Source organism: Chiloscyllium plagiosum, unplaced genomic scaffold, assembly GCF_037043375.1.
Source record: "Chiloscyllium plagiosum isolate Xiang-an unplaced genomic scaffold, Cpla_swu_hap1 HiC_scaffold_7, whole genome shotgun sequence".
In the NCBI taxonomy this organism is placed as follows: domain Eukaryota; kingdom Metazoa; phylum Chordata; class Chondrichthyes; order Orectolobiformes; family Hemiscylliidae; genus Chiloscyllium; species Chiloscyllium plagiosum.
Window position 1 is genome coordinate 51978502 of NW_028270145.1, and position 27948 is coordinate 52006449.

At 42.4% G+C, this 27948-nt stretch overlaps 1 protein-coding gene and 1 long non-coding RNA gene across 12 annotated transcripts in view; one reads left to right on the plus strand and one right to left on the minus strand.

Annotated features, from left to right (window-relative positions):
• The window catches only part of gpr155b (G protein-coupled receptor 155b), a 60475-nt gene extending 52632 nt beyond the window's left edge, over positions 1-7843 (plus strand). For 7 of the 8 annotated variants that reach the window (XM_043693587.2, XM_043693586.2, XM_043693590.2 and 4 more), the window contains 6 exons: positions 1584-1682; positions 2108-2241; positions 3148-3243; positions 3357-3421; positions 4409-4546; positions 6687-7843. In XM_043693587.2, the coding sequence (XP_043549522.2) occupies positions 1584-1682; positions 2108-2241; positions 3148-3243; positions 3357-3421; positions 4409-4546; positions 6687-6897 (743 nt within the window). In that variant the 3' untranslated portion in view covers positions 6898-7843. Of the gene's footprint in view, positions 1-1583; positions 1683-2107; positions 2242-3147; positions 3244-3356; positions 3422-4408; positions 4547-6638 lie in introns of all 8 variants that reach the window. The other variant, XM_043693592.2, reaches the window with a different exon arrangement.
• LOC148149612 (uncharacterized) lies at positions 4940-26854 on the minus strand. 4 transcript variants are annotated; one of them, XR_015757671.1, is made up of 4 exons: positions 26667-26854; positions 13775-13858; positions 13184-13333; positions 4940-6778 (listed from the first exon to the last, which is right to left on the minus strand). It is a non-coding gene; the product is annotated as an uncharacterized LOC148149612 (long non-coding RNA). The 4 variants fall into 4 exon arrangements; XR_015757670.1 differs by lacking the exon at positions 26667-26854 and adding an exon at positions 16264-16534; XR_015757672.1 differs by lacking the exon at positions 26667-26854 and having other exon boundaries at positions 13184-13285; positions 13775-14365.
• Between the last annotated feature and the right edge of the window lie 1094 nt (positions 26855-27948).

A 27948-nucleotide genomic window follows, 5' to 3' on the forward strand; every position in this document is an offset into this window, starting at 1 on the left:
GGAAACTAACAGTCTTTTTCTCTTCACATACGTATAGAAACTTTTACAGGTGGTTTTCCCACAGGCTTAATCTCAAACTCTTATTTTTTTTTTCTTTCATAATCAATCCCTTAGCCCTCTCTTGCTGAATTCTTAAACTGCTCTCGCTCCTCAGATCTATTTTTTGTTTTTGTTCCCTGGCTAATTTGTATGCCTCTTCCTTGGATAAAATACTATCTATAATTTTCATTGTTTGGTGAGCTTTCCCATTTTACTTCTGTGCCAAACAGGAATGAACAGTTGCCATAAGTGGAATGAGCAGAATTACACCATTTGGCCAACTGAGTCTCCTCCACAGCTCAATCATTGCTGACAGTTCCTCAGCCTCTTTCTCCTGTCTTCTCCCTATAATTATTGCATGAACTCTTTGAATGTTTGCCATTGCCTTTCCACTGTCATGCCATTAACTAAGGTTTCATTGAGAGAGCAACACTTATCCCCTCAAAGAAAATCAGTTATGTTTTCACTGGTTCCCGTTTCCATGGCTATTGTTTGGCCAGTGTTGTTGCTGTTGACCTCTGACTAGCAACTTCGGGGCTGAGATGTCTTGACAACAGGACCAGATTAGTCAAGAAACCTGCCAATCAGCATTAAATTGCCTGATTTGCCTATTAATATGATGGCTTCCTGATGGAGCCATCTATAGTCATTAAAGAAGCTCACCTCTCCACTTTATCTGAAAAATGGAAAGTCCTAGTCTGTGTGTATGTGTGTGTGTGTTCAAATATATGGGCTGCAATTCTCCTAATTTTCACATTAAGTCTGAGGCTGGATGTTTTCAGTCGCAACTGACTCATTGCCCATCAAGAAAGCTTGCTGGATAATGGTTATGAGCTAACTGGTAAACTTACCTGCAAATTGCAAACCTCAACAATTGAGTCGCAGCTTTCCAAAAGCTTCCATCCAATAAGAGGATTGGATTCTGAGTCCCATAGACCATCTAGTCGAGACTTACTCTTCAGGGGACGCAATGGCAAAGAGGCAAATGTTTTAATTGCTTCTTGGGGAGGTGAATGATACGAGTAGAGGAGGGCTCAAGGAGGTCAGAGGCAAGGGCAGAGCATGTCTCTTGAAGGTCACCACTTGTCCCACCATCCATCCTTCTGATTGCTCCCAGATTTGGAGTAAATGTAGCCCCCTCACAACCTGCCAGACAGGCTGTTCTGGTTTTGAGTTGGGAAACTAGCTAGTTTTCTTTGCTGCCACAAAGGCAGATAATTGTGGAAGTGGCAAACTGAGGCCTCTAAGCTGCTGTTAATTAACCACTTAAGGGTCTCAATCGCTGGTGGGCCTTGCTCAGAACTTAAAGAGCAAAGTGGGTGAGTATCTCTCCAGGGCTAAATTGTTCCAATATTTCTGCTAGTTGGAATTCCACCCATGGGAAATGTAACGATTTTGGAGGAGATTGTCGGAGAAATATTTAAAGTGTAAACCTAAACAGTATCTTTATTGGGCTTGAAATGTTCATCTCCTAATTCCATGTGTAAAAAGTTTATTTTATTTGGCTAAATACAAAAACTAACATTCTTCTTCTTTACTGACAGAAATATGTCCATGTCAGATGGAAAATCAAAGTACATTATGTTGTTCCAACCAACAAGTTCAGAATAATGGCAGAAGTATAAATGAGGCATCGTTGAGTGGTATGTTTCGTGAAGCAATGTTGACTGACTTTTGAAGTGTAACATTAAATATTTTGATATCTAAAAGGAGCACAAAATGTATATGCATTCAATAGGAGTTTTATTCACAATGTCCTAGAAATGCTCCTCGAGCCAAATGTTGTTGTATGGATTTCAACAGGGAATTTAGTAAACATGTAACGGTTTTAAAACTTAAACAGACTGCATGCCTGCCATGTAACCATGTATTTGTGGTTGTAATCTTCATTTTTGAGTTAAATAAATTGATTTCTCACTATAGCCTAATACAGTATTAGCTCTGTGATCAGTCAACCTGTTGTTTTGAGTCTGATATTGCTAAATTGTCAACATTGCAGTTAATAAAAACTCAAAACAATAAAATGGTAGCTGCTGTTTTTACAATGTTACTGTGGTGTATTTTGCAGCAGAACAATGTACAACATCATGCAATGCTGAAAACTGCATATTGATACAAGAAGAGCAGCATTTGCAGAATACTGATCCACAGCTGGCCAGACATGTGTTGCTGTGCTTGCTTCTCATTGTAGGCTTGTTTGCTGTAAGTTTAACATTAAAGTAACCATTACAAGGAAGAAATTAATTTTAATGAAGTAATAGAAGTGTTACTATATCATCTATAGTTTTATCTTTCATCTCACTCCGATTCCCTTCTTTCTTTCCTGAAAGTTGTGTTTCTTGCTGAACAATTTTCCAGCCAGTACTAACCTTCCAGTGGTGTCCCCAAGGTGCCTATCACAGTATCCCTACAGTATGGAGGCAGGCCATTTGGCCCAACAAGTCCACACTGATCCTTCGAAGAGCATCCCATCCACTCCGCTACTCCATCCTGTAACCCTGCATTTCCCATGGCCAATCCACCTAACCTACACATCTTTGGCCTATGGGAGGAAACCAAAGCACCCAGAGGAAACCCACACAGACACGTGGAAAACGTCCAAACTCCACACAGTCAGCTGAAAGTGGAATCAAACCCTGGTCCCAGATGTTGTGAGGCAGCAGTGCTAATCATTGAGCCACCATGCCTATCATTGATGTGAGCCTTGACTGAATTTCAGCAGATGTCTAGAGAGGCAAATAAGTAATTGAAAATGTGAAGCTTGCCTTTAACTTTCACCCTATGTTGCTGCTGTTTTAGTTAAACAATAGCTGTTGCCATTTTCATTTGCCTAAATAGTAATGTGGGAAATGTTTTCTCAAATCTTATTTGTTTTAGATTAGTCATCCTCAATGGGAGCATAGACTGCGTGGAGGTAGAGACATAGAATATTGAGGTAGATAGATGTTTGAATAAAAGAATATAAAATGGTAATGTGAAATTGAGGCCATGATCAGTCATGATATTATTGATGAGCCAAATGGCTTACACTTGCTTCTAATTCATATTCAAATGTATTTGTATTAATTTAATAAATAACAGTTTGATTTTTTTAAAATCATTTTTCAGAACGTATCCAGTTGTTTATGGTGGTTGGTTAATCATGAACCAGGTCGCCTTTATGTTGAGCTACAGTTCTTCTGTATAATCTTTAATTTTGGTCAGGTTTGTATTTTTTCTATGACTGCTTTGTTGCCAATATTTCAACAGGAATTGAATTAGTGATAAATTTCAATCTAAATGGAAAATAATAAACCTATTTTTCTGTTTCCTTTCAGGGTTTTATTTCTTTTGGCATATTTGGGCTTGATAAACATTTAATCATACTTTCGTGTAAAAAGAGGTAAATAATTTTCTTCATTTAAGCCAAAAAGTTCTATTCCTTGCTCGCAAACTGAATTGTCACTCATTTTAAATTAAACCAACAAGCTGAGGATCTTGCTGCTGACCATCACTGCAACTTGCTAATCACACAAGTTCTTCAAGTCTTGGCAAACTTGAAGTAGTGAAAAAATATGGTTTTCTATTAAGTAATCTGTTTATCTGCAATCATGAGATCCATAGGTTATTCACTTCTACTGTTCTAGCTGAAATGCAGCAACCTGGTTCACTAGTGGTAACAATGAAAGATGTCAAAGGGGACAAAGTATATACAATATGTTGAAATGCCAGATGATTTCCACATTAACATAAAGCTTTTATGCATTTGTCTATGATTTTCTGAATATTTACCTATCTTTCTTTGTTGACATCTAAAATGGGAGCTCCTTGTCGATGTACAAATATACTTATCTGCCTGTGATAACACAACAGTGCTTTCATCCTGAGTGAAGAGTGCAATCAGAATGTGACAAGTTTACAGATACATTTTCTGTTACATATCTGAATTATAATGGAAACATTTGACAGGATATGCAGGCTGAGTTAAATCTTTTATATCTGTTTTATAATATGCAATATATTGGTAAACACATCTTGTGTAAATTGGATTGGCACATTTGTTGACCCAAAAAAGATGGTGAGATGTGGATTTCTATTCCCATTACCTGCGGTGAAATTTTTTTAACTTGCGTTATGCTGTTGGTGAGTTGCCTTCATGCAAATTTAGAATACATTATTTTCACCATATTGTTTACCTCTTCAAGCAACTACCAAGATGGTTTAGCAGGATTACCAGGATGGCAGAAAGAAAACTAAATGGCTGTTGTTATTTTTCTTAAATACCAATGTTCCAACCCAAGGATGATTCAGTCAGCTCAGGAGTTGGCGTTTAACTATGTTTAATATATTTTGGCATGTCTTTGATTAATCATTCCACTTAACTTGACAGACTGGAATTCCTATTGCATGGAAGAAACTTAGGAGGACAGACTGACGATCCATTGACTGATGACATAAGATTGACTTGCCAGCAGTTTTCTCAATATCATATGGGTCAATGTGCCAGAGACATCGTCAAAGCGAGGAGGTATGAGTTTAAATTAGCATGACTCATTGTGCTCATCAACTTGGCATTGCCAATTAATTCATTGCATTTTATTAATTTGCTTAGACTCTAATAGCTTTATTTCAATCTGAAATATTCTGATTTTCTAAAATTGACTAATATTCTTAAAAGCTGGTGTCTTGCTTTTATTTGAATCCAAATTTTCTTTTATTCCTTTAATAATTTGTTCATCAATATAATTTTAATTGTGGTCCAGCATATTCCTCAGTAAGACAATAGATATGTTATTTGTGGAAAACTTTGAAAATATATGTTGTATTGAAAAAGTCCTTCTAATACTTTTGTTTAGAATATACATTTCACATTTATTAGTACATTACTCTGCAAAAACGTACTATTTGTGCTTACTTAAGTGATTTTTCTTTTTATAATTTTTTAATGTTAAGAATGATATGATGTTTGAGTGATTTTAGTTTGAAATAATCTGGACGAATAATCTGTACTATGTAGCACTTAAAAATTGTACTTCAATTATGTTTGAAACAGAATTAAGATGCAAAACTCTGGTTTTAGCCAATTTTCTCTGATGATTTAATAAGTATTAAGCAATAATAAATATTATGTAATAAATTCATCCATTTTTATAGATAACCGTGGTAAAATTTAGTTTAGTTTCAGTACTGTCAACAAAATAGGATTTAATTCTTGCCAAAATCATTTGACACCATTACAGTGTCTCACAGAAAATGCATGGTGCAGGATAGAACTTCCTTCCAGTGAGAGCGCTGAGAGAAACATTTTCTTTGAAAACAATAAACTTAATTTTTTGAAAAATGTTCTTCCTAATCACTCCCAGGATGGAAAAAAAAACTTTTTTCTTCATTCATAATCTGGCCATAACCTGGTTCCTGTGGTTTGGATATTATACGTGGGTGAGGTGGGATGGGATCTTGGGTGCAGTCAGGTTGGTGCAAAGATAGATATGTGCAGAGTACTAGAGTTTAGGATGAAAAACGCATACGTTTGAGTTTCCTTATATGATGTGTTCAATTTCACAGCTTGCATACTGACAAGTTTTCTGCCTGGAAGTGAGCTTAATTTGATTAGCTTTACTTCCAGATAGGTGCAGAGGACTCCAGAGCAGGTCACAGGTGTAGGGTTGGTCCAGTCTCCCAACCACAGGTGTCTTTGTACTGGTTGGGTGATTTTGTAGAGCCATGGGCAATCAGTCCTGCTTCTCCTGGGTCAAAAGCAGTGCTGGGAAAGTACTTAGTTCCTCCCTGAAGCTGTCTACACATTTTCTTGAGGTCTAATAAGTCTAGCCAAGCCATGGTTGAATCAGCAAAGCAGGTTATATCAGAAGTTACCAATCAAAATATTTAAATTGTCAGTCTATCTCCCAAGAGCAGATTGGCTTGCCTAATCTCCGTTAAGTCCAAAAGCCTATTCGCAGAGCCTACGCCATTGCAATCACCCAAGCCACCTTCCATTTCATCTGGAGGTCTAAGATGGACCATGTCCGCAGGGGCACCATGTACGAAACCATGGGTGGCATGGAAGGAACGTACCCCATGCCTCCCTCATCATGATGGCCACTTCCGTTTGTGGCTGCATCGAGTTGTGCATAGACCCTCCGTACACAAACACCAAGTGTCACTACGTGTTGAAGTTCTATCTGTCCCCAGTGTTGCAAAGGATGGGTCTGGCCATATAGTTAGACCGTACTGTGTCACCTGTCCTTAATGGAGATATTTGCAAAGAAAAACATCTTTGACCACAAGTCCTTCAGGAAGTGATCAACATTTGGTGTCCTTGAGATTCTGTGGGAAAAGAACGTGGAGGATCCCGTTGAGTTTATTCTCTGAGCAGAGAACCCCATGATTTTCCTAATCCACACGTGGATGTTAGATGAGCAGTCTTCCAATAAAATGGTGCTGGAAGGTACATGTGAAAGTTGGACTTTCTCTGTAACTTTTCAATGATACCACTATATATTTAGTTAAACCCTGCTATAGATAGTGACATTGATTTAGGCATCATTTTACTTAAATCTTTATTTCCTACCATGCCACCTTGTTCTACTGTTTTTGGTGTTTCCTTTCCTGTGAAACAGTGATGTGAGACTTGCAGACCAAGTGGATGAATCATTCCTTTGACACAGGTGTGGTGCAGAAACCTTCATAGATGTCTTCCGAGGCTGTGATCTAGTGGATTGGTTGATTCAAGTTGGTCTGGCCCATGACCGAGGAGAAGCTGTTAAGTATGGAGATCAATTACTAGAAGGTGGTGCCATTCGACACATTACCAATGAATATTCATTTCAGGATGAATCTTTGTATTATCGCATGTCGCATGATTTGTACAATTATTAGAGCTGCTTTGAATCTACAGATTAAATTTACAAGATTTTCTTCATTGCCATAAAACACAGTATGATATATTTTTAATTTCTGCCTTTTTAAAATTCTTCATACTATTAACCAAAGAATTTGGAATCCCATTTACTAAATAAAATTAAGTTTGCTTCCAATTTTTAAGATATAAAACTCATGCTGCATTAGTGTATTGAAAGTAATCTCAGATCCGTGAAAGTGTTAAATGTGACAGTAGTGTCAAGGTGGACAATGATTTAAGGGTTTGCCTTCCATTGTATTGTAACCATAATTGAGTCAAAATGATGAGATCACATTGAAATACCAAGCTAATATTTTGCGTTTTACTTTTTGGAACAGAAAAGCTGAAAACTGCTTTTGCAACAGTTCTTTATGGAACTAGACATTTAAAAACTTTCAATCTTCCATGTGTTCATTCATCATTGTAACAGCCTTGGGATTTCTCCTTAACATTAATAAAAAATAAAAATTGACTAAAACAGGGTAAAAAATAGAAATGAACTGAACATTGAGTCATTAATTAAATGTAAATTACATTCTTAATGACTCCAGTCTTTATATATATCTTCATAACGGGTGTGCTAAAGTTTGCATAACTATATGTTTAAAAATTGCACTTTAAGTTAAAAGGGATACTTTTAAATTCATTTTAAGATATGTAAAATACTATGTGAAAGCTGAATCTTTTAACTTTATTTATCCAAATTATCTGTTCAACACTGAATTTTCAAAGATCAAGAAAGAGCCTGATAAAATAGAGATGGGTTGACATCCCTATTTAAGTTACTTTTAGCTGTATGGTAAAATAATTTAAAAAGCATATAAATTTTTGGAATGTAAGGTTTTGGTATTATAATATTTTGATATGTTTAGTATGTCCCCATGTCCTGTACAAATGAAGAAATAAAACAGTTTTAATACTCGAGTTTTTAGAAGACTGGAATAGTTTTGTATTTTAATGTGTAGTCAGATAATATATGGCTGAACTTGAAATTCAGATTTCATTTGTGTTCATTTAAACATTGCATATCTTGAGATAAGACCCTATCATTCTTCAGTTTGTTGATTTTGATTTTGGTTTTGGTTTCTTCTGTAGAGTAATTTTTTTTAAAATTTAGTTGCAGCTTAATAAGTTAAGTAGTCAAATTATGATGTTTATTTGTCTGGAGAAAGTTCCAGTGGTATGTGAACATTAAATGAAAGTGCTCAGAAAAGATGGTTCTTAAGCTTAAATTTCTTTGTTAAAATTTGATAACTATTTAGCTCACATTTTCCACACATTGATGCGATTGATCCCTACCTGGATCAGAGTCTGGGCAAAATGACAGTGAAATAGTGCTGATTTGACATATACTGATATATATCCCAAATGCACTGGTGCCCTCTATGTAAGTAACTGCCAGGAACCACTTTTTTTTTTTCTTTGAGTTGTTTAATCATTATGTATTTGATTTTTTTTCTAGGCTAAGTGTTTATTGGCAAGATTTTTAAATAAGTTATACAGTAAAGTACAAGTGATTAGACCCGTTTCCTCTTGCTGCAATAGTTTTAGATTTACTCCTGCCAGTGGATAAGGATAGACTTCAACCTTGACTAAAATCATTCAGCATTGACTGTCTTTTATAGACCACTACCTGCCATGTCTGTCCTAATTTATTGCAGCAACTACTGCTCCAAATGAAGAAGGTAAACTGATGGCATTCTTCCAAATAGATGAATATATTACTAAATTAAATGAGAATTTGACAAACTGGACAAGCCGTAAGAGATTTGCATTTCCATGTAGGGCCATGTAGGAGACCTGGATTGAAAATAGCATCAGCATGAGGATGCGAGAGTGCTATGTAAGCCCAAGTGGGTCTTCTCAGGATATCTTGTCCTGCTCAGCTCATTATGTGTGCAGGCAAAGCACAGCCGGTCAGGCAGCATCTGAGAGGCAGGAGAGTCAACGTTTTGAGCATAAGGTCTTCAGGAATGTATGCACCGTCATATGTATGCACCAGCCCATTTATAGTTCCACTTTCATGCTATCTTGCATAGAAATATTTGTTACTGCTGGGATTCTCCAGGTTTCTTGCTGCTGGCATCATATTTAAACACCAACTGCACCAGGTCAATTCATGTCAGCTGGGGACTGCCAGTCACACTTGCAGTTGGGAAGAATTGCCCCAGCCATGGTCAACAGAGGCAATTTGGGCAGTACGGTGTCACAGTGGTTAGCACTGCTGCCTTGCAGCACAAAGGATTTGGATTCAATTCCAGCCTTTGGTGACTGTGTGGAATTTGCACATTCTCCCTGTGTCTGTGTGGGTTTCCTCCAGGTGCTCCAGTTCCCTCCACAATCCAAGATGTGCAAATTAGGTGAATTGGCCCTGGTAAATGTGGGGTCATGGGGATCGGGTTGGCTGCTTTTAGGGTGGGGGGGGTGGTGGGAGTCAGTGTGGACTTGATGAGGCAAATGATTTTTTTCTGTACTGTAGGGATTCTGTGTTTCAATGAATTTGGCACCCGAACTGCTGAGAGGGATTTATATGGGTTGCAGAGAGGACGTAAGCATCATTTTTGTGTGTCTGATCTACTTGCTTACTTAGAACATAGAACAATACAGCACAGAACAGGCCCTTCGGTCCACGATGTTGTGCCAAACATTTATCCTAGCTTAAGCACCCATCCATGTGCCTATCCAATTGCAGCTTAAAGGTCGCCAATGATTCTGACTCTGCCACTCCCACAGGCAGCGCATTCCATGCCCCCACCACTCTCTGGGTAAAGAACCTACCCCTGACATCTCCCCTATACCTTGCACCCTTCACCTTAAATTTATGTTCCCTTGTAACGCTCTGTTGTACCCGGGGAAAAAGTTTCTGACTGTCTACTCTATCTATTCCTCTGATCATCTTATAAACCTCTATCAAGTCACCCCTCATCCTTCGCCGTTTCAATGAGAAAAGGCCTAGCACTCTCAACCTATCCTCGTACGATCTATTCTCCATTCCAGGCAACATCCTGGTAAATCTTCTCTGCACCCTCTCCAAAGCTTCCACGTCTTTCCTAAAGTGAGGCGACCAGAACTGCACACAGTACTCCAAATGTGGCCTAACCAAAGTCCTGTACAGCTGTAACATCACTTCACGACTCTTGAATTCAATCCCTCTGCTAATGAACGCTAATACACCATTGGCCTTCTTACAAGATCTATCCACCTGAGTGGCAACTTTCAAAGATCTATGAACATAGACCCCAAGATCCCTCTGTTCCTCCACCAATCTTCGTATCATCTGCAAATTTACTGACCCACCATTCGACTCCCTCTTCCAAGTCATTAATAAAAATTACAAACAGCAGAGGACCCAGAACTGATCCCTGCGGAACTCCACTTGTAACTGGGCCACTCTCTGACTTCGACCAGTTAGCCAGTTTTCTATCCAACTGGCCAAATTTCCCTCTATCCCATGCTTCCTGACTTTCTGCATAAGCCTATCATGGGGAACCTTATCAAATGGCTTACTAAAATCCATGTGCACTACATCCACTGCTCTACCCTCATCCACATGCTTGGTCACCTCCTCAAAGAATTCAATAAGACTTGTAAGGCAAGACCTACCCTTCACAAATCCGTGCTGGCTGTCCCTAATCAAGCAGTGTCTTTCCAGATACTCATAAATCCTATCCCTCAGTACCCTTTCCATTACTTTGCCTCCCACCGAAGTAAGACTAACTGGCCTGTAACTCCCGGGGTTATCCCTATTCCCTTTTTTGAACAGGGGCACAACATTCGCCACTCTCCAGTCCCCTGGTACCACCCCCGTTGACAGCGAAGACGAAAAGATCATTGCCAACGGCTCTGCAATTTCCTCTCTTGCTTCCCACATAATCCTAGGATATATCCCGTCAGGCCCGGGGGACTTGTCTATCCTCAAGTTGTTCAAAATGCCCAACACATCTTCCTTCCTAACAAGTATCTCTTCTAGCTTATCAGTCCGTTTCACACACTCCTCTTCAACAATACGGTCCCTCTCGTTTGTAAATACTGAAGAAAAGTACTCCCCTATCTCTTCCGACTCAATACACAGTCTCCCACTACTGTCCTTGATCGGACCTACCCTCGTTCTCATCATTCTGATGTTTCTCACATACGCATAAAATGCCTTGGGATTGTCCTTGATCCTATCCGCCAAAGATTTTTCATGCCCTCTCTTAGCTCTCCTAATCCCTTTCTTCAGCTCCCTTCTGGCAATCCTGTATCCCTCCAATACTCTGTCTGAACCTTGTTTCCTCAACCTTATGTAAGCCGCCTCCTTCCTCTTTGCAAGACATTCAACCTCCCTCGTCAACTAAGGTTCCCTCACACGACCATCTCTTTCCTGCCTGACAGGTACATACATATTAAGGACACGTCGTATCTGTTCCTTGAAAAAGTTCCACATTTCCACGACATCCTTCCCTGACAGCCTATGCTCCCAACTTATGCTCCGCAGATCCTGTCTTACAGCATCGTATTTACCCTTCCCCCAATTGTAAAACTTACCCTGTTGTACGCACCTATCTCTCTCCATAACCAAGGTGAAAGTCACAGAATTGTGGTCACCATCACCAAAATGTTCACCCACGAACAAGCCCATCACTTGTCCCGGTTCGTTACCAAGTACCAAATCCAATATGGCCTTCCCCTCTGGTCGGACAATCTACATACTGAGTTAGAAAAGCTTCCTGGACACACTGCACAAACACCACCCCATCCAATCTACTTGATCTAAAGAGCTTCCAATCAATATTTGGCAAGTTCAAATCACTCATGACTACTACCCTGTGGCTTCTGCACCTTTCCAAAATCTGTTTTCCAATCTGTTTCTCCATATCTCTGCTGCTATTGAGGGGCCTATAGTAAACACCCAACAAGGTGACGGCTCCTTTCCTATTTCTGACTTCAGCCCATACTACCTCCAATGGCAGATCCCCCTCGAACTGCCTTTCTGCAGCCGTTATACCATTTCTAATTAGCAACGCCACCCCCCCTCCTTTTTTACCACCCTCCCTAATCTTACTGAAACATCTGTAACCAGGAGCCTCCAACAACCATTCCTGTCCATCTTCTATCCACGTTTCCGTGATGGCCACAACATCGTAGTCCCAGGTACCGATCCACGCCTTAAGTTCACCCACCTTATTTCTGATACTCCTTGCGTTGAAGTAAACACACTTGAGCCCATCTCTGTGTCCGCAAGTACTCCCTGTCAGTGCTACCTTCTCCACAGCCTCCCTACATACTTGGACATCCTGACAAACAGCTAGCCTACTTGCTGGACTACAAGTCCGGATCCCATCCCCCTGACAAATTAGTTTAAACCCCCCCTGAAGAGTGCTAGCAAACCTACCTCCCAGGATATTGGTGCCTTTCTGGTTCAGGTGCAACCCGTCCTGCTTGTACAGGTCCCACCTTCCCCAGAATGCAGTCCAATTGTCCAAATACCTGAAGCCCTCCCTCCAACACCATCCTTCAGCTACGTGTTCAACTGCACTCTCTCCCTATTCCTTGCCTCACTGTCACGTGGCACCGGCAACAACCCAGAGATGACGACTCTGTCCGTCCTAGCTTTTAGCTTCCAGCCTAATTCCCTGAGCTCCTGAATGACCTCCCCACCCCTCTTCCTACCTATGTCGTTGGTGCCAACGTGCACCACAACTTCTGGCTGCACACCCTCCCCCTTAAGGATTCTGAAGACATGGTCCGAGACGTCTCGGACCCTGGCACCCGGGAGGCAACAAACCATCCGAGAGTCTCGCCCATGTCCACAGAACCGCCTGTCCGTCCCTCTAACTATAGAGTCTCCTATAATTAGCATTCTCCTCTCCCCCTTTCCCTTCTGAGCCTCAGAGCCGGACCTTGTGCCAGAGACCCAGTCACTGCAGCTTACCCCTGCTAGAACACACCCACTCAAATATCAATCACTTACCTTCCCGACCAGCTCGCGCCGCTCTCTGCTGTGAAAAGACCGTTGGCGTCAAGGTAAGTTCTTAAATATCAGTCACTTACCTTCCCGACTAGCTAGTGGGACCCATTTTACTCTAATGAGACACAATTTACCATGAAACCTGGTTTATTATCTTTGAAAGACAAAATAAATATAATATGCAGCTTAAAAAAAAAACATCATTCCCTCTAATTTCCTGAGTAACCTTACAGTTCTTGAATGCCTATGCCCTCACTGTGGTCTAAGAATCTGTTTTGGAAGTGCAAGATGATTTTTTAAAAAGTTTGTATTACCTCGATTATAGCTGGTTAAACTGAAGTTGAGGCTGTTCTTCCTGTTTTTCGGTGCTGATCGTTTTCTCTGGAGGGAGCCTTCTGATTTGAGTGGCCTCTTAACTAGTTGAAAACAAAAGATGTTGGAAATCACAGCGGGTCAGGTAGCATCTGTGGAGAGAGAGAGCAAGCTAACATTTCGAAACTACATGACTCTTCATCTGCCTTTTGTAATAAATAAATGATTTATGATGCTGCCTGACCTGCTGATTTCCAGCATTTTTTGTTTTCAGTACAGAGTCAAGCATCTACAGTAATTTGCTCCTCTTCTAACTCGTTACCTGGGTCATTACCAAATGCAGTGCTTTACCAGAAGTTTGATATAACAATGTATTAACTATCATAATTCAGTTACTCCATGTAAATTGAGTTTCTGTGCCAGGAAGAGTATTCCAAAAGACAATATTGGATATTGTAATTCCTCCATTGATTGAGCCAGGCTGTCTCAAAAACATTTCTTTTGAAACTCAGACCTATTGTTCCACCAAAACATTGTAGCATTATTTCATCAACATCTATTGAATGGTCTATCAAGGTGAATGGTTTGCGTACCTTAAAAACTGAAAGAACTGCAGATGCTGGAAATCAAAATCAAAAACAGAAATTGCTGGAAAAACTCATCAGATCTGGCAGTATCTGTGGAGAGAAATCAGAGACAATGTTTCAGAACTCTGTGATCCTTCTTCAGAACTCTGTGCTGCAAACTTTCTGACTTAATATCTCATATCTCATTAACTCCTATTCGATATAATCAATCAGGCTTGCATACCTGTATGTCTGGCCTGATCCGAATTTCCAGCATGCTGTTCTGTTAGCCAGTTTTCAGTGTGCCATTCAGTTGGGCAATGTTGCTTTTAATGTCCCAAAAGAGTTGTTATTTTATTTAAAAAGAACATTCTACTACATGCAAGGGGAACTGTTCTCTTTGTACAGCACTGTCAGTAGACCTTGCCAGTTCTCCTTCAAACTCACTGCCCTGGTCAGCACAGTGTCTGTGATCTGGAGGAATTCTCAGGAGTGCAGGAAGAGGGTTAATGACTTTCTGCACACTGCAAGAATGAGTGAGTGCCACCATCTTCTCTCTGCTTCCTTATATCTCTGCTATTGCACTCCCCTCCTATCAAGGGTAATGGTCTGCATGCAGCATTTTTCCTCACTTAATCACCCAAATCCTCCCCCCCCCCCCCCAAACTAACCCGCATACCCTGTGCACTACCTACTCATTCACCACCTTCCTCTCATCTGCACCAGCACTAATACCTTGGTTAGCTATTTCCATCATGCTCAATCCCTCTCAAAAGGTAGTGGAATGCCTGCTATTTATCTTCTCATCCCCTTACAAGGAGAGAATCCTTCCCTTAGCACAAGAGGACAATGATTGCTCATATGTTCATGCCATGACTACCATATCCCAGCAGTCAAGTAAAATTCACCCTTGAGTGCTGCACTGTTTTCCCAGTACCAGCACCGTGAATGTACTCCCCTGTATCTATTTCACAACTCGTCGCCTGTCTTGTCTCCTGTAGGGAGCAGTGGTATTCTCATTGTCACCACTATTGAATAGAGCATCCCCTGAGCATATCATCTCCTCCTCCACCACCTCTGAGGAGGAAGAAGACAGACATCCCTGAGAGAACCATTGGCAATGCAGGCCCCACCAGCTTAGATCCTTACACCTCAGCGGATAACTTAACTAAACTGTAGTCTTCACAAGGAGACAGGATGGTGCCAGTAGACACTCAGCTAGAAGAGGAACCGCATCCTAGCTGCAGACCCTGGGACTGCACCTAGATGTAGTGGGAGCGAAAGAAACAGAGAAACTAGGAGCAGGAGTCGGCCATTCAACCTTTCAAGCATGCTCTGCCATTCAATATGATCATGGCTGATCCTCTGTTAGGACACGGGGTATACCCCTCTACTAATTTAAACTAGCAACACAGAAAAGATTCATCCCGTGTTGTAACCTGCTTAAAATTCAAGAGGCAAAGAACTGTCCCAGAGGTCACTATTTACAAATTAACAACTTTATTTTTTAAGTCCAACAGAGAATATTAAAACCAACAACTATTCACAACTTCTTTCTCTTAAACCTATCTTTTACCTCCTACTCTACAATACCAGTCCGATTAAGAAAATCTCAATTAAGATTTACAAAACAGAGTCACATTTCTATACCAGTCAGCTTCGTCGACTCTCCTTTGTAGATATTCCTCTGTAGATTCTCCCCAGGTTGGTTCTGCTGTGCAAACTCCATCTACAGACCGGTACCGCTCAGAGAGCTCTTGAGCTAGCAGCCTACATTTGTAGGTCGTTTGGCAGTTCTCTCTAGCTGTTCAATATGTCCGGTTTTATACCCCACAACGTAGGATCGGTTCATTGGTTTTAATATTATCACAATGCTAAATTCAAATTTGATTGGATTCTGGTATCTTAAACTGGCTGAATTTGAATGTTTTTGTTCCATAGCAACACAGCTGCTGACAGCTGTTTCAACCAAGTGTTACATTGTTACCTTGTTCCGGACTCTCTCTGCTTTGTCCTTGCTAGCTTTTCAACTCTTAGATATACAGTACTTCTGCACCTCTATCTTGATTCCAAATTCTACACTTCATTACACCTCTAGGGCAGCACGGTGACTCAGTGGTTAGCACTGCTGCCTCTTAGCACCAGGGTCCCAGGTTCAATTCCAGCCTTGGGTGACTGTGTGGAGTTTGCACGTTCTCCTAGTGTCTGCATGGGTTTCCTCTGGATGCTCTGCTTTCCTCCCACAATCCAAAGATGTGCAGGTCAGGTGAATTGGCTATGCTAAATTACTCTTCAGAGTGTTGGTATGGACTTGTTGGGCCGAATGGCTAGTTTTCATACTGTAGGTAATCTAATCTATCTTGATTCCAAATTCCTTTTAATATCTAAAAATGTAACAATCTCTTTCTTGAATACATTCTGTGATGAGGGAGAAAGAAAACCTTATGATGGTACATATATGGTACAGGTGACATTTCATTATAAATACATTGTTAATTTTGTAAATATACACTCACTTTTCATGTGATTGACCAGTATTTAAGCTGCAGCTATAAGAATGAAGATGGAGATTCTCACCATCCTTAATTTGACACAACAGTCTAACTCTGTCTGAGTGACAGCTTTCCTTCCCCTTCATATGCCGATATGAAACTTTGTCTGGATTGAATGAGAGAGTTTAGTTGTGAAGGCTTCCAGTGGTTTGTAACCTTAACCTTTATGAAACAGCAAGAACCACAGTGAGAGATCTGATTTGATTTGATTTACTGTTGTCACATATACCGAAGCGCAGTTAAAAGTTTTGTTTTATATGCAGTAAGCATGAAGCTGCACTTGCAGTTGGGATTGTGCAGGGGGCGCTTGTCTTAGCACCATCCAAACTTTTACAGTCTGTGAAAGGTGACTTCCCCCAGTGCTGTCTCATAGAATCATACAGCCTATAGTCCAACTAGTCCATGTCGAACATAATCCCAAACTACATTAGTCCCACCTATCTGCTACTGGCCCATTTCCCTCCAAATGTTTCTTATTCATGTACTTACCTAAGTATCTTTTAAATGTAACTGTGCCCACATCCATTACTTCCTCAGGAACTTCATTCTATGTAACCACCCTCTGTAAAACATTTGCCCCTCATGTTTTTTAAACCTCTCTCCTCCTCAAAATTATGCCCCAGTCTTGAAATCCCCCTATCCTAGGGAAGAGACCTACCATTAACGCTATGTGTACCCCTCATGATTTTATAAACCTCCAAAAGGTCAACTCTCAACTTTCTACACTCCAATGAAAAAATGTCCCAGCCTCTCAAATCCACCTTTAAAAAATCAATCCTTCCATTAATGAGCTTCACAAGAAGTTGCTGTCAGCGCATGTGGAATGTTCTCTTTTAAAAAAATTAGCAGGAAATGCAGAAAATCCTTCACGAAATTAAACTTTAATCTTGCAAAATCATAGCTGTGGGATCCAGCAAAATGTCTTCCTGACTTCCCACAATCTCTTTGTTCTCTTGCAATTTATACAGTTATTCTTCCCGTGCTTCTCTGATAGTATTAGCATAACCAATCATACTGGCTTGCTTTGCCTTTCTAACATAATCATCGTCTGCCACACAGGTTAAACGTGATGGAGGGAACCAATCACATTACAGCAACACCATCTTCAGCATTAGCTCATCTCCCAGTGATTTAACTAACCTATCACAGTGCACTACCCTTATCTGTTACTGGAGCCGTGTAACATGATTCTGGGCATATATTACAACACTAAGTTAACTACATAACTGCCAGAATAACTTCCATATATTCCCCCCTTTGAGACCAACAAGTCTCTCACAGAGAAAGAATACAAGGAGGCTGAACACCCAAAGGCCAAATTGATCAATGGAGCCCCAAAAGCAGGCAATAACAATTTCCAGGGTCCAGACCTCAAAGGATTCTCCCTCCACATCTGGAGTCACAGGCAAAAAACCCACCCCACAATAACAGGAACAGGGAAAAAAAACCCTGCATAACCTAAACACGCACACAGCACATGCAAGTCATGCATCTCCATCTGAACAAGGCTTCGGCACCACAGCAAACATCAGATCACTGAAGCAGAGCGGCGAACCTGCAGTGGAAGAGGGGGCGGGGCCAGAGTCCGCTGGAACAACAGGGAACTGTCGCACAGCAAGACGCACTAAAAAAAACTCAACAAGAGGAAGAGCACAGGAAAAGACAAAGGCAACAACAAGCAACACAAAATCCACAACAAGCCCCCAATCTACCAAAAATACCAGCCCAAGGCCTGTTGAGTCCACCATGCCACCTGAATAGTCACATTCAAATGCAGAGAGGGCTTCAGCAGAGAAATCAATAAATTGCTGCTGATCGTGACAGATATAGAGTCATAGCAATGTATAGCATGGAAACAGACCCTTTGGTCCAACCTGTCCATGCCAACCAGATATCCAAACCCAATCTAGTCCCACCTGCCAGCACCCAGCCCATATCCCTCCAAACCCTTCCTATTCATATACCCATCCAAATGCCTCTTAAATGTTGCAATTGTACCAGCCTCCACCACATCCTCTGGCAGCTCATTCCATACACGTACCACCCTCTTCGTGAAAACGTTGCCCCTTAGGTCTCTTTTATATCTTTCCCCTCTCACCCTAAACCTATGCCCTCTAGTTCTTGACTCCCCAACCCCAGGGAAAAGACTTTGTCTATTTATCCTATCCATGCCCCTCATAATTTTGTAAATCTCTGTAAGGTCACCCCTCAGCCTCTGACGCTCCAGGGAAAACAGCCCCACCCTGTTCAGCCTCTCCCTGTGGCTCAGATTCTCCAACCCTGGCAACATCCTTGTAAATCTTTTCTGAACCCTTTCAAGTTTCACAACATCTTTCCGATAGGAAGGAGACCAGAATTGTACACAATATTCCAACAGTGGCCTAACCAATGTTCTGTACAGCTGCAACATGATCTCCCAACTCCTGTACTCAATACTTTGACCAATGAAGGAAAGCATACCAACTGCCTTCTTCACTATCCTATCTACCTGCTACTCCACTTTCAAGGAGTATGAACCTGCACTCCAAGGTCTCTTTGTTCAGCAATACTCCCTCGGACCTTACCATTAAGTCTATAAGTCCTGCGAAGATTTGCTTTCCCAAAATGCAATATCTCGCATTTATCTGAATTAACCTCCATCTCCCATTTCTCAGCCCATTGGCCCATCTGGTCCAGATCCTGTTGTAATCTGAGGTAACCCTCTTTGCTGTCCACTACACCTCCAATTTTGGTGTCATCTGCAAATTTACTAATTATACCTCTTATGCTCACATCCAAATCATTTATATAAATGATGAGAAGTAGTGGACCCAGCACCGATCCTTGTGGCACTCCACTGGTCACGTGCCTCCAGTCTGAAAAACAACCCTCCACCACCACCTTCTGTCTTCTACCTTTGAGCCAGTTCTGTATCCAAATGGCTAGTTCTCCCTTGCTAATCAGTCTCCCATGGGGAACCTTGTCGAACGCCTTACTGAAGTTCATATAGGTCACATCTACTGTTCTGCCCTCATCAATCTTCTTTGTTACTTCATCAAAAAACTCAATCAAGTTTGTGAGACATGATTTACCACGCACAAAGCCATGTTGACTATCCCGAATCAGTCCTTGCCTTTCCAAATACATGTACATCCTGTCCCTCAGGATTCCCTCCAACAACTTGCCCACCACCGAGGTCAGGCTCACCGGTCTATAGTTCCCTGGCTTGTCTTTACCACCCTTCTTAAACAGTGGCACTACGTTAGCCAACCTCCAGTCTTCGGGCACCTCACCTGTGACTATCGATGATACAAATATCTCAGCAAGAGGCCCAGCAATCACTTCTCTAGCTTTCCACAGAGTTCTCAGGTACACCTGATCAGGTCCTGGGGATTTATCCACCTTTAACCGTTTCAAGACATCCAGCACATCCTCCTCTGTAATCTGGACATTTTGCAAGATGTCACTATCTATTTCCCTACAGTCTATATCTTCCATATCCTTTTCCACAGTAAATACTGATGCAAAATATTCATTTAGTATCTCCCCCATTTTTTGTGACTCCACACAAAGGACGCCTTGCTGATCTTTGAGGGGCCCTATTCTCTCCCTACTTACCCTTTTGTCCTTAATATATTTGTAAAAACCCTTTAGATTCTCCTTAATTCTATTTGCCAAAGCTATCTCATGTCCCCGTTTTGCCCACCTGATTTCCCTCTTAAGTATACTCCTACTTTCTTTATACTCTTCTAAGGATTGACTCGATCTATCCTGTCTGTACCTGACATATGCTTCCTTCTTTTTCTTAACGAAGCCCTCAAATCCTTTAGTCATCCAGCATTCCCTATACCTATCAGCCTTCCCTTTCACCCTGACAGGAATATACTTTCTCTGGATTCTTGTTATCTGACGGCTTCCCATTTTCCAGCTGTCCCTTTACCTGCGAACATCTGCCTCCAATCAGCTTTTGAAAGTTCTTGCCTAATACCGTCAAAATTGGCCTTTCTCCAATTTAGAACTTCAACTTTTAGGTCTGGTCTATCCTTTTCCATCACTGTTATAAAACAAATAGAATTATGGTCATTGGCCCCAAAGTGCTCCCCCACTGACACTTCAGTCACCTGCCCTGCCATATTTCCCAAGAGTAGGTCAAGTTTTGCACCTTCTCCAGTAGGTACATCCACATACTAAATCAGAAAGTTGTCTTGTACACACTTAAGAAATTCCTTGCCATCTAAATCTTTAACACTATGGCAGTCCCAGTCAATGTTTGGAAATTTAAAATCCCCTACCATAACTACCCTATTATTCTTACAGATAGCGGAGATCTCCTTTCAAGTTTGTTGCTCAAATTCCCTCTGACTATTGGGGGGGTCTAAAATACAATCCCAATAAGGTGATCATCCCTTTCTTATTTCTCAGTTCCACGCCAACAGTCTTTTCACAGCAGAGAGCGGTGCGAGCTGGGCGGAAGTGAAGTTGGAGCGCCGAGCTAGTCGGGAAGGTAAGGATTGATATTTAAGAACTTACCTCGACGCCAACGGTCTTTTCACAGCAGAGAGCGGCGCGAGCTGGGCAGAAGTGAAGTTGGAGCGCAGAGCTGGTCGGGAAGGTAAGTGATTGATATTTGAGTGGGTGTGTTCTAGACACCAAGCCCTACATAGTAGGGCCTCCCTCCCATCCTCCTCCTCTAACCTAACTTTAAAGTCCACAGGTAAGCTACTCAGTGTTCTTGTTTTGGAGACGAAGTGTAGAGTAATGGCAGCGCGGGAAGTGGAATGTTCCTCCTGCAGGATGTTTGAGGTAGGGGTGACCACCGATACTCCTGCCAACTTCATCTGCAGGAAATGCAGTCAGCTCCAGCTCCTCACAGAACGAGTTAGGGAACTGGAACTGGAGTTGGATGAACTGAGGATTATTCGAGAGGCTGAGAGGGTGATAGATAGAAGCTACAGGGACATAGTTATGCCAGAGAACAGAGGTAACTGGGTAACAGTTAAAGGTGGGAAGGGGAGGAAGCAGGCAGTGCAGGGATCCACTGTGGTTGTTCCCCTCAACAATAAGTATAACGCTTTGGATACTATTGGGGTGGACAGCCTAGCAGGGGTAAGCTGCAGTGACCAGGTCTCTGGCACGAGGTCCGGCTCTGAGGCTCAGAGGGGAAAGGGGGAGAGGAGGAGAGCGCTAGTTATAGGAGACTCTGTGGACATGGGCGAGACTCTCGGATGGTTTGTTGCCTCCCGGGTGCCAGGGTCCGAGACGTCTCGGACCGTGGTCTTCAGAATCCTTAAGGGGGAGGGTGTGCAGCCAGAAGTCGTGGTGCACGTTGGCACCAACGACAAAGGTAGGAAGAGGGGTGAGGAGGTCATTCAGGAGCTCAGGGAGTTAGGCTGGAAGCTAAAAGCTAGGACGGACAGTGTCGCCATCTCTGGGTTGTTGCCGGTGCCACGTGACAGTGAGGCAAGGAATAGGGAGAGAGTGCAGTTGAACACGTGGCTGCAAGGATGGAGTAGGAGGGAGGGCTTCAGGTATTTGGACAATTGGACTGCATTCTGGGGAAGGTGGGACCTGTACAAGCAGGACGGGTTGCACCTGAACCAGAAGGGCACCAATATCCTGGGAGGTAGGTTTGCTAGCACTTTTCGGGGGGGGTTTAAACTAATTTGTCAGGGGGATGGGATCCGGACTTGTAGTCCAGCAAGTAGGCTAGCTGTTTGTCAGGATGTCCAAGTATGTAGGGAGGCTGTGGAGAAGGTAGCACTGACAGGGAGTACTTGCGGACACAGAGATGGGCTCAAGTGTGTTTACTTCAACGCAAGGAGTATCAGAAATAAGGTGGGTGAACTTAAGGCGTGGATCGGTACCTGGGACTACGATGTTGTGGCCATCACGGAAACGTGGATAGAAGAGGGACAGGAATGGTTGTTGGAGGCTCCTGGTTACAGATTTTTCAGTAAGATTAGGAAGGGTGGTAAAAAAGGAGGGGGGGTGGCGTTGCTAATTAGAAATGGTATAACGGCTGCAGAAAGGCAGTTCGAGGGGGATCTGCCTTTGGAGGTAGTATGGGCTGAAGTCAGAAATAGGAAAGGAGCCGTCACCTTGTTGGGTGTTTACTATAGGTCCCCCAATAGCAGCAGAGATGTGGAGAAACAGATTGGGAAACAGATTTTGGAAAGGTGCAGAAGCCACAGGGTAGTAGTCATGGGTGATTTCAACTTCCCAAACATTGATTGGAAGCTCTTTAGATCAAGTAGATTGGATGGGGTGGTGTTTGTGCTTTTCTAACTCAGTATGTAGATTGCCCGACCAGAGGGGAAGGCCAAATTGGATTTGGTACTTGGTAACGAACCGGGACAAGTGATGGGCTTGTTCGTGGGTGAACATTTTGGTGATGGTGACCACAATTCTGTGACTTTCACCTTGGTTATGGAGAGAGATAGGTGCGTACAACAGGGTAGGTTTTACAATTGGGGGAAGGGTAAATACGATGCTGTAAGACAGGATCTGAGGAGCATAAATTGGGAGCATAGGCTGTCAGGGAAGGATGTCGTGGAAATGTGGAACTTTTTCAAGGAACAGATACGACGTGTCCTTAATATGTATGTACCTGTCAGGCAGGAAAGAGATGGTCGTGTGAGGGAACCTTAGTTGACGAGGGAGGTTGAATGTCTTGTAAAGAGGAAGGAGGCGGCTTACATAAGGTTGAGGAAACAAGGCTCAGACAGAGTATTGGAGGGATACAGGATTGCCGGAAGGGAGCTGAAGAAAGGGATTAGGAGAGCTAAGAGAGGGCATGAAAAATCTTTGGCGGATAGGATCAAGGATAACCCCAAGGCATTTTATGCGTATGTGAGAAACATGAGAATGACGAGAACGAGAGTAGGTCTGATCAAGGACAGTAGTGGGTGACTGTGTATTGAGATAAGTGAGGTTTTGAATGAGTACTTTTCTTCAGTATTTACAAATGAGAGGGACCGTATTGTTGAAGAGGAGAGTGTGAAATGGACTGGTAAGCTAGAGGAAATACTTGTTAGGAAGGAAGATGTGTTGGACATTTTGAATAACTTGAGGATAGACAAGTCCCCCAGGCCTGATGGGATATATCCTAGGATTATGTGGGAAGCAAGAGAGGAAATTGCAGAGCCGTTGGCAATGATCTTTTCGTCTTCACTGTCAACGGGGGTGGTACCAGGGGACTGGAGAGTGGCGAATGTTGTGCCCCTGTTCAAAAAAGGGAATAGGGATAACCCCGGGAGTTACAGGCCAGTTAGTCTTACTTCGGTGGTAGGCAAAGTAGGCAAGGAAAGGGTACTGAGGGATAGGATTTATGAGTATCTGGAAAGACACTGCTTGATTAGGGACAGCCAGCACAGATTTGTGAAGGGTAGGTCTTGCCTTACAAGTCTTATTGAATTCTTTGAGGAGGTGACCAAGCATGTGGATGAGGGTAGAGCAGTGGATGTAGTATGCATGGATTTTAGTAAGGCATTTGATAAGGTTCCCCATGGTAGGTTTATGCGGAAAGTCAGGAGGCTTGGGATAGAGGGAAATTTGGCCAGTTAGATAGAAAACTGGCTAACCGGTCAAAGTCAGAGAGTGGTAGAAGATGGTAAATATTCAGCCTGGAGCCCAGTTACAAGTGGAGTTCCGCAGTGATCAGTTCTGGGTCCTCTGCTGTTTGTAATTTTTATTAATGACTCGGAAGAGAGAGTCGAAGGGTGGGTCAGTAAATTTGCAGATGATACGAAGATTGGTGGAGTTGTGGATAGTGAGGAGGGCTGTTGTCGGCTGCAAAGAGACTTAGATATGATGCAGAGCTGGGCTGAGGAGTGGCAGATGGAGTTCAACACTGTCAAGTGTGAGGTTGTCCATTTTGGAAGGACAAATAAGAATGCGGAATACAGGGTTAACGGTAGGGTTCTTAGTAAGGTGGAGGAGCAGAGGGATCTTGGGGTCTATGTTCATAGATCTTTGAAAGTTGCCACTCAGGTGGATAGAGCTTGTAAGAAAGCTTATGGTGTATTAGCATTCATTAGCAGAGGGATTGAATTCAAGAGTCGTGAAGTGATGTTACAGCTGTACAGGACTTTGGTTACGCCACATTTGGAGTACTGTGTGCACTTCTGGTCGCCTCACTTTAGGAAAGATGTGGAAGCTTTGGAGAGGGTGAAGAGAAGATTTACCAGGATGTCGCCTGGAATGGAGAATAGGTCGTACGAGGATAGTTTGAGAGTGCTCGGCCTTTTCTCATTGGAACGGCGAAGGATGAGGGGTGACTTGATAGAGGTTTATAAGATGAACAGGGGAATAGATAGAGTAGACAATCAGAAATTTTTTCCCCGGGTACAACAGAGTTTTATAAGGGGACATAAATTTAAGGTGAAGGGTGGAAGGTATAGGGGAGATGTCAGGGGTAGGTTCTTTACCCAAAGAGTGGTGGGGGCATGGAATGCGCTGCCTGTGGGAGTGGCAGAGTCAGAATCATTGGCGAACTTTAAGTGGCAATTGGATAGGTACATGGATGGGTGCTTAAGCTAGGACAAATGTTCGGCACAACATCGTGGGCCGAAGGGCCTGTTCTGTGCTGTATTGTTCTATGTTCTAAATAACTTCCCTGGATGTATTTCCGGGAATATCCTCCCTTCGCACAGCTGTAATGCTATCCCTTATCAAAAATGACAATCCCCCCTTCTCTTTTGCCTCCCTTTCTATCCTTCCTGTAGCATTTGTATCCTGGAACATTCAGCTACCAGTCCTGCCCATCCCTGAGCCATGTTTCCGTAATTGCTATGATATCCCAGTCCCATGTTCCTAACCATGCCCTGAGTTCATCTGCCTTCTCTGTTAGGCCCCTTGCATTGAAATAAATGCAGTTTAATTGATTTGTCCTACCTTGTCCCTGCCTGCCCTGACTGTTTGACTCACTTCTGTTCTCAGCTGTACCCGTCTCAGATCAATCTCTTTCCTCGCTATCTCCCTGGGTCCCACCCACCCCCCCCCCCCCCCCCCCCCACCTTACTAGTTTAAATCCTCCCAAGCAGTTCTAGCAAATTTCCCTGCCAGTATATTAGTCCCCTTCCAATTTAAGTGCAATCCGTCCTTCTTGTACAGGTCACTTCTACCCCAAAAGAGATTCCAATGATCCAAAAATGTGAATCCTTCTCCCATACACCAGCTCCTCAGCCATGCATTCATCTGCTCTATCCTCCTATTCCTGCCCTCACTAGCTCGTAGCACTGGGAGTAATCCCGATATTACTACCCTTGAGGACCTCCTTTTTAATCTTCTTATTCAGCAGAATGCTGTGGCTCTCTAACCGTCCAACCCACAGTCTTAGTCTGTTCTTCAATTGTCTTGAGCAGAGATTCTGAGGATCGAGAGGCATTTCCTGTCTGGATGGCACCTATACAAAGACATGACCTTCATAGAATTCTGATGTTGGAATGGGGGTGTCATCCCATGTCCCTCATTGACCCCAATGGAAGGAGGTGTTCCATTACTGAAACACAATACAACATGGTGTTCTGACCTCCACCTCTGGATGGAGTATGGTCCCACTGGCCGTCTGTCATCAGCACAGCAATCAATGGAAGACGAGTGACTCTGATGCTCCTGAATCCTCATTGCATCATGAGGGCCCTGTGGCTGGAAGCTCCATAATAGGGAGTGGGTTCACATCTGCTGAAAATCCATGCTGGTCCTAGGTTCCAACAAGTGTCCCTCATCCATTTATGCAGCAGCCCCTAGTGCAGTGGACACAGGGACAACCACAGCTTGTGCTCAGACCCACTGGGGATGGTCCCAAAGAACCAAAGCAGCTCCTCAGTCATGTGACCATTCAATAATTCCCAACCACACACAAAGAACGTTTGAACAGTGTTCTCTAAACACAGGGGGGGTGGAGGTCCCCAACAGAGGGACCGTCAGTGGGATGCCCCTACATGGACATTGCACATCGGTGTTCTGATTCAAATGTCTTTTTCTCATGATTTTCGATGCACATACTGTAGGAGATTGTATATATGCACTAATCAGAATATGTTTCCCCCACCACCATCCCCACCCACCAAGAAAAGCAGCATTGCATTTAGATTAATGATGTGGATATTTTTCAATCCAAGGTGTGAAGTAAGCAATTCCTACACCTTGTGTAGATAATGGAACCTTGGAATGTGACTGCTACTCTTGAAACAAAACTGTATCTTTACAACCCACATTATATTACATGTGGTCCACAGTCATTAGTAGGAATAATTTGTAATGTTGCATGATGTGATCAAGTGTACTGTGGCCACAAATTTTCCTTGACACAGTAGGTGCACATACAGTAGAATTCTAATGTTTCCAATATCAATACAAAACTTAAAGAAATGAGAAGTTGTACTTACTTTCCTCTTATGTAAATCAAACTGCTCAGTAGCAGGTAGGGCTCCAAGCCAGACCTTCTTGTCCAGATTCTACCACTGAACCCACAACACCCTCACATTCAGCATTTAGTGATAACAGATATCTTTTGCTTGTACTAAGTGGCTGTAGCAATTTGAAGGGCCTCACCACTTGAATGGATCCTGCTCCCTCCAAGAAGTGTGTCAATCCCCTCTGAACTGTACTGTTCCCTCCTACCATTACATTCTTTATAATGGTCCACTGCTTCCCCACCCACCCACTTCAATGGCTTCCAGTACCACAGTGCTCTGCTCAGTTAACTCATCCACCCTGCAGCATTCACTCTCATCCAAACTAGTTGAGGAAAGCTCAAACCTGTTGGACAATTGCAAAGGCTGAGGATCTTGCTTTCCTGCCATCTCCCTTTCCCAGTTTCATTGGCAATAACACATCCCTTTCCCTGATTCATAATAAAATTAGAATGCCCTTTCCTATGTTAACAGACTGCCTCCTAGAAGAAAGTATCATGTCATTTTCTCCCTCTCAATATATCAAGTGTCTGTCATTTTGCTGACTCATACACTGTGAGTCAAAGCTGCAAACACATACTCCAAACACAATTGCTTTGTGCCAGAAAGCATGGGTTCATTACATGTCTGAACAAACTGATTTTGAAAAAAATTGGGTTCTTCCAAGTATATCATCTAATTTTCCAACACCATTTTGTTTCTCTCCCTTATTTTTTATTTCTGTTATTGTCACACTGCCTCTGGTGAGCAGTATTTGTTGTTTATTAGTTGGTGATTTGATAAATTGGTGGTGCGGTATTAAATTTTTTAAACAGCTGTGTGCTTTCTCAACCCCCACCCTTTTTGATTTATGCTATTGTCACAGGGACAGAGTCTGTATTTGGGTATTCAGTTTAAGTGGAGGTGGGCATTATTATCAAAACAAAAAGCTGGGTTTTTACTGCCCCAATTGGCAGTTTGTATTTTGCTATTTGTAAGTTGGACAATGGGTTTACTAACCAAAGAGCTTGGATTATCCCCAGTTGGGGAAGGGTGGAACTCGTATCTGATATAATCTTATGTAAAACATAGAAAAATAAGTGCACAAAACTCCTTTAAAATATGTGTGCTGGTAGTTCAATTGTTAGGAGCTTAAAAATAAACTCTCTTAAAAGTATTGTCATCTCATATTTTGTGAGACCACTAGATCTAGAAATTGGAAAGCGTGCCATGGCATATCTGGGGATATGGTCACAACATAAATTCACTTGCTGCA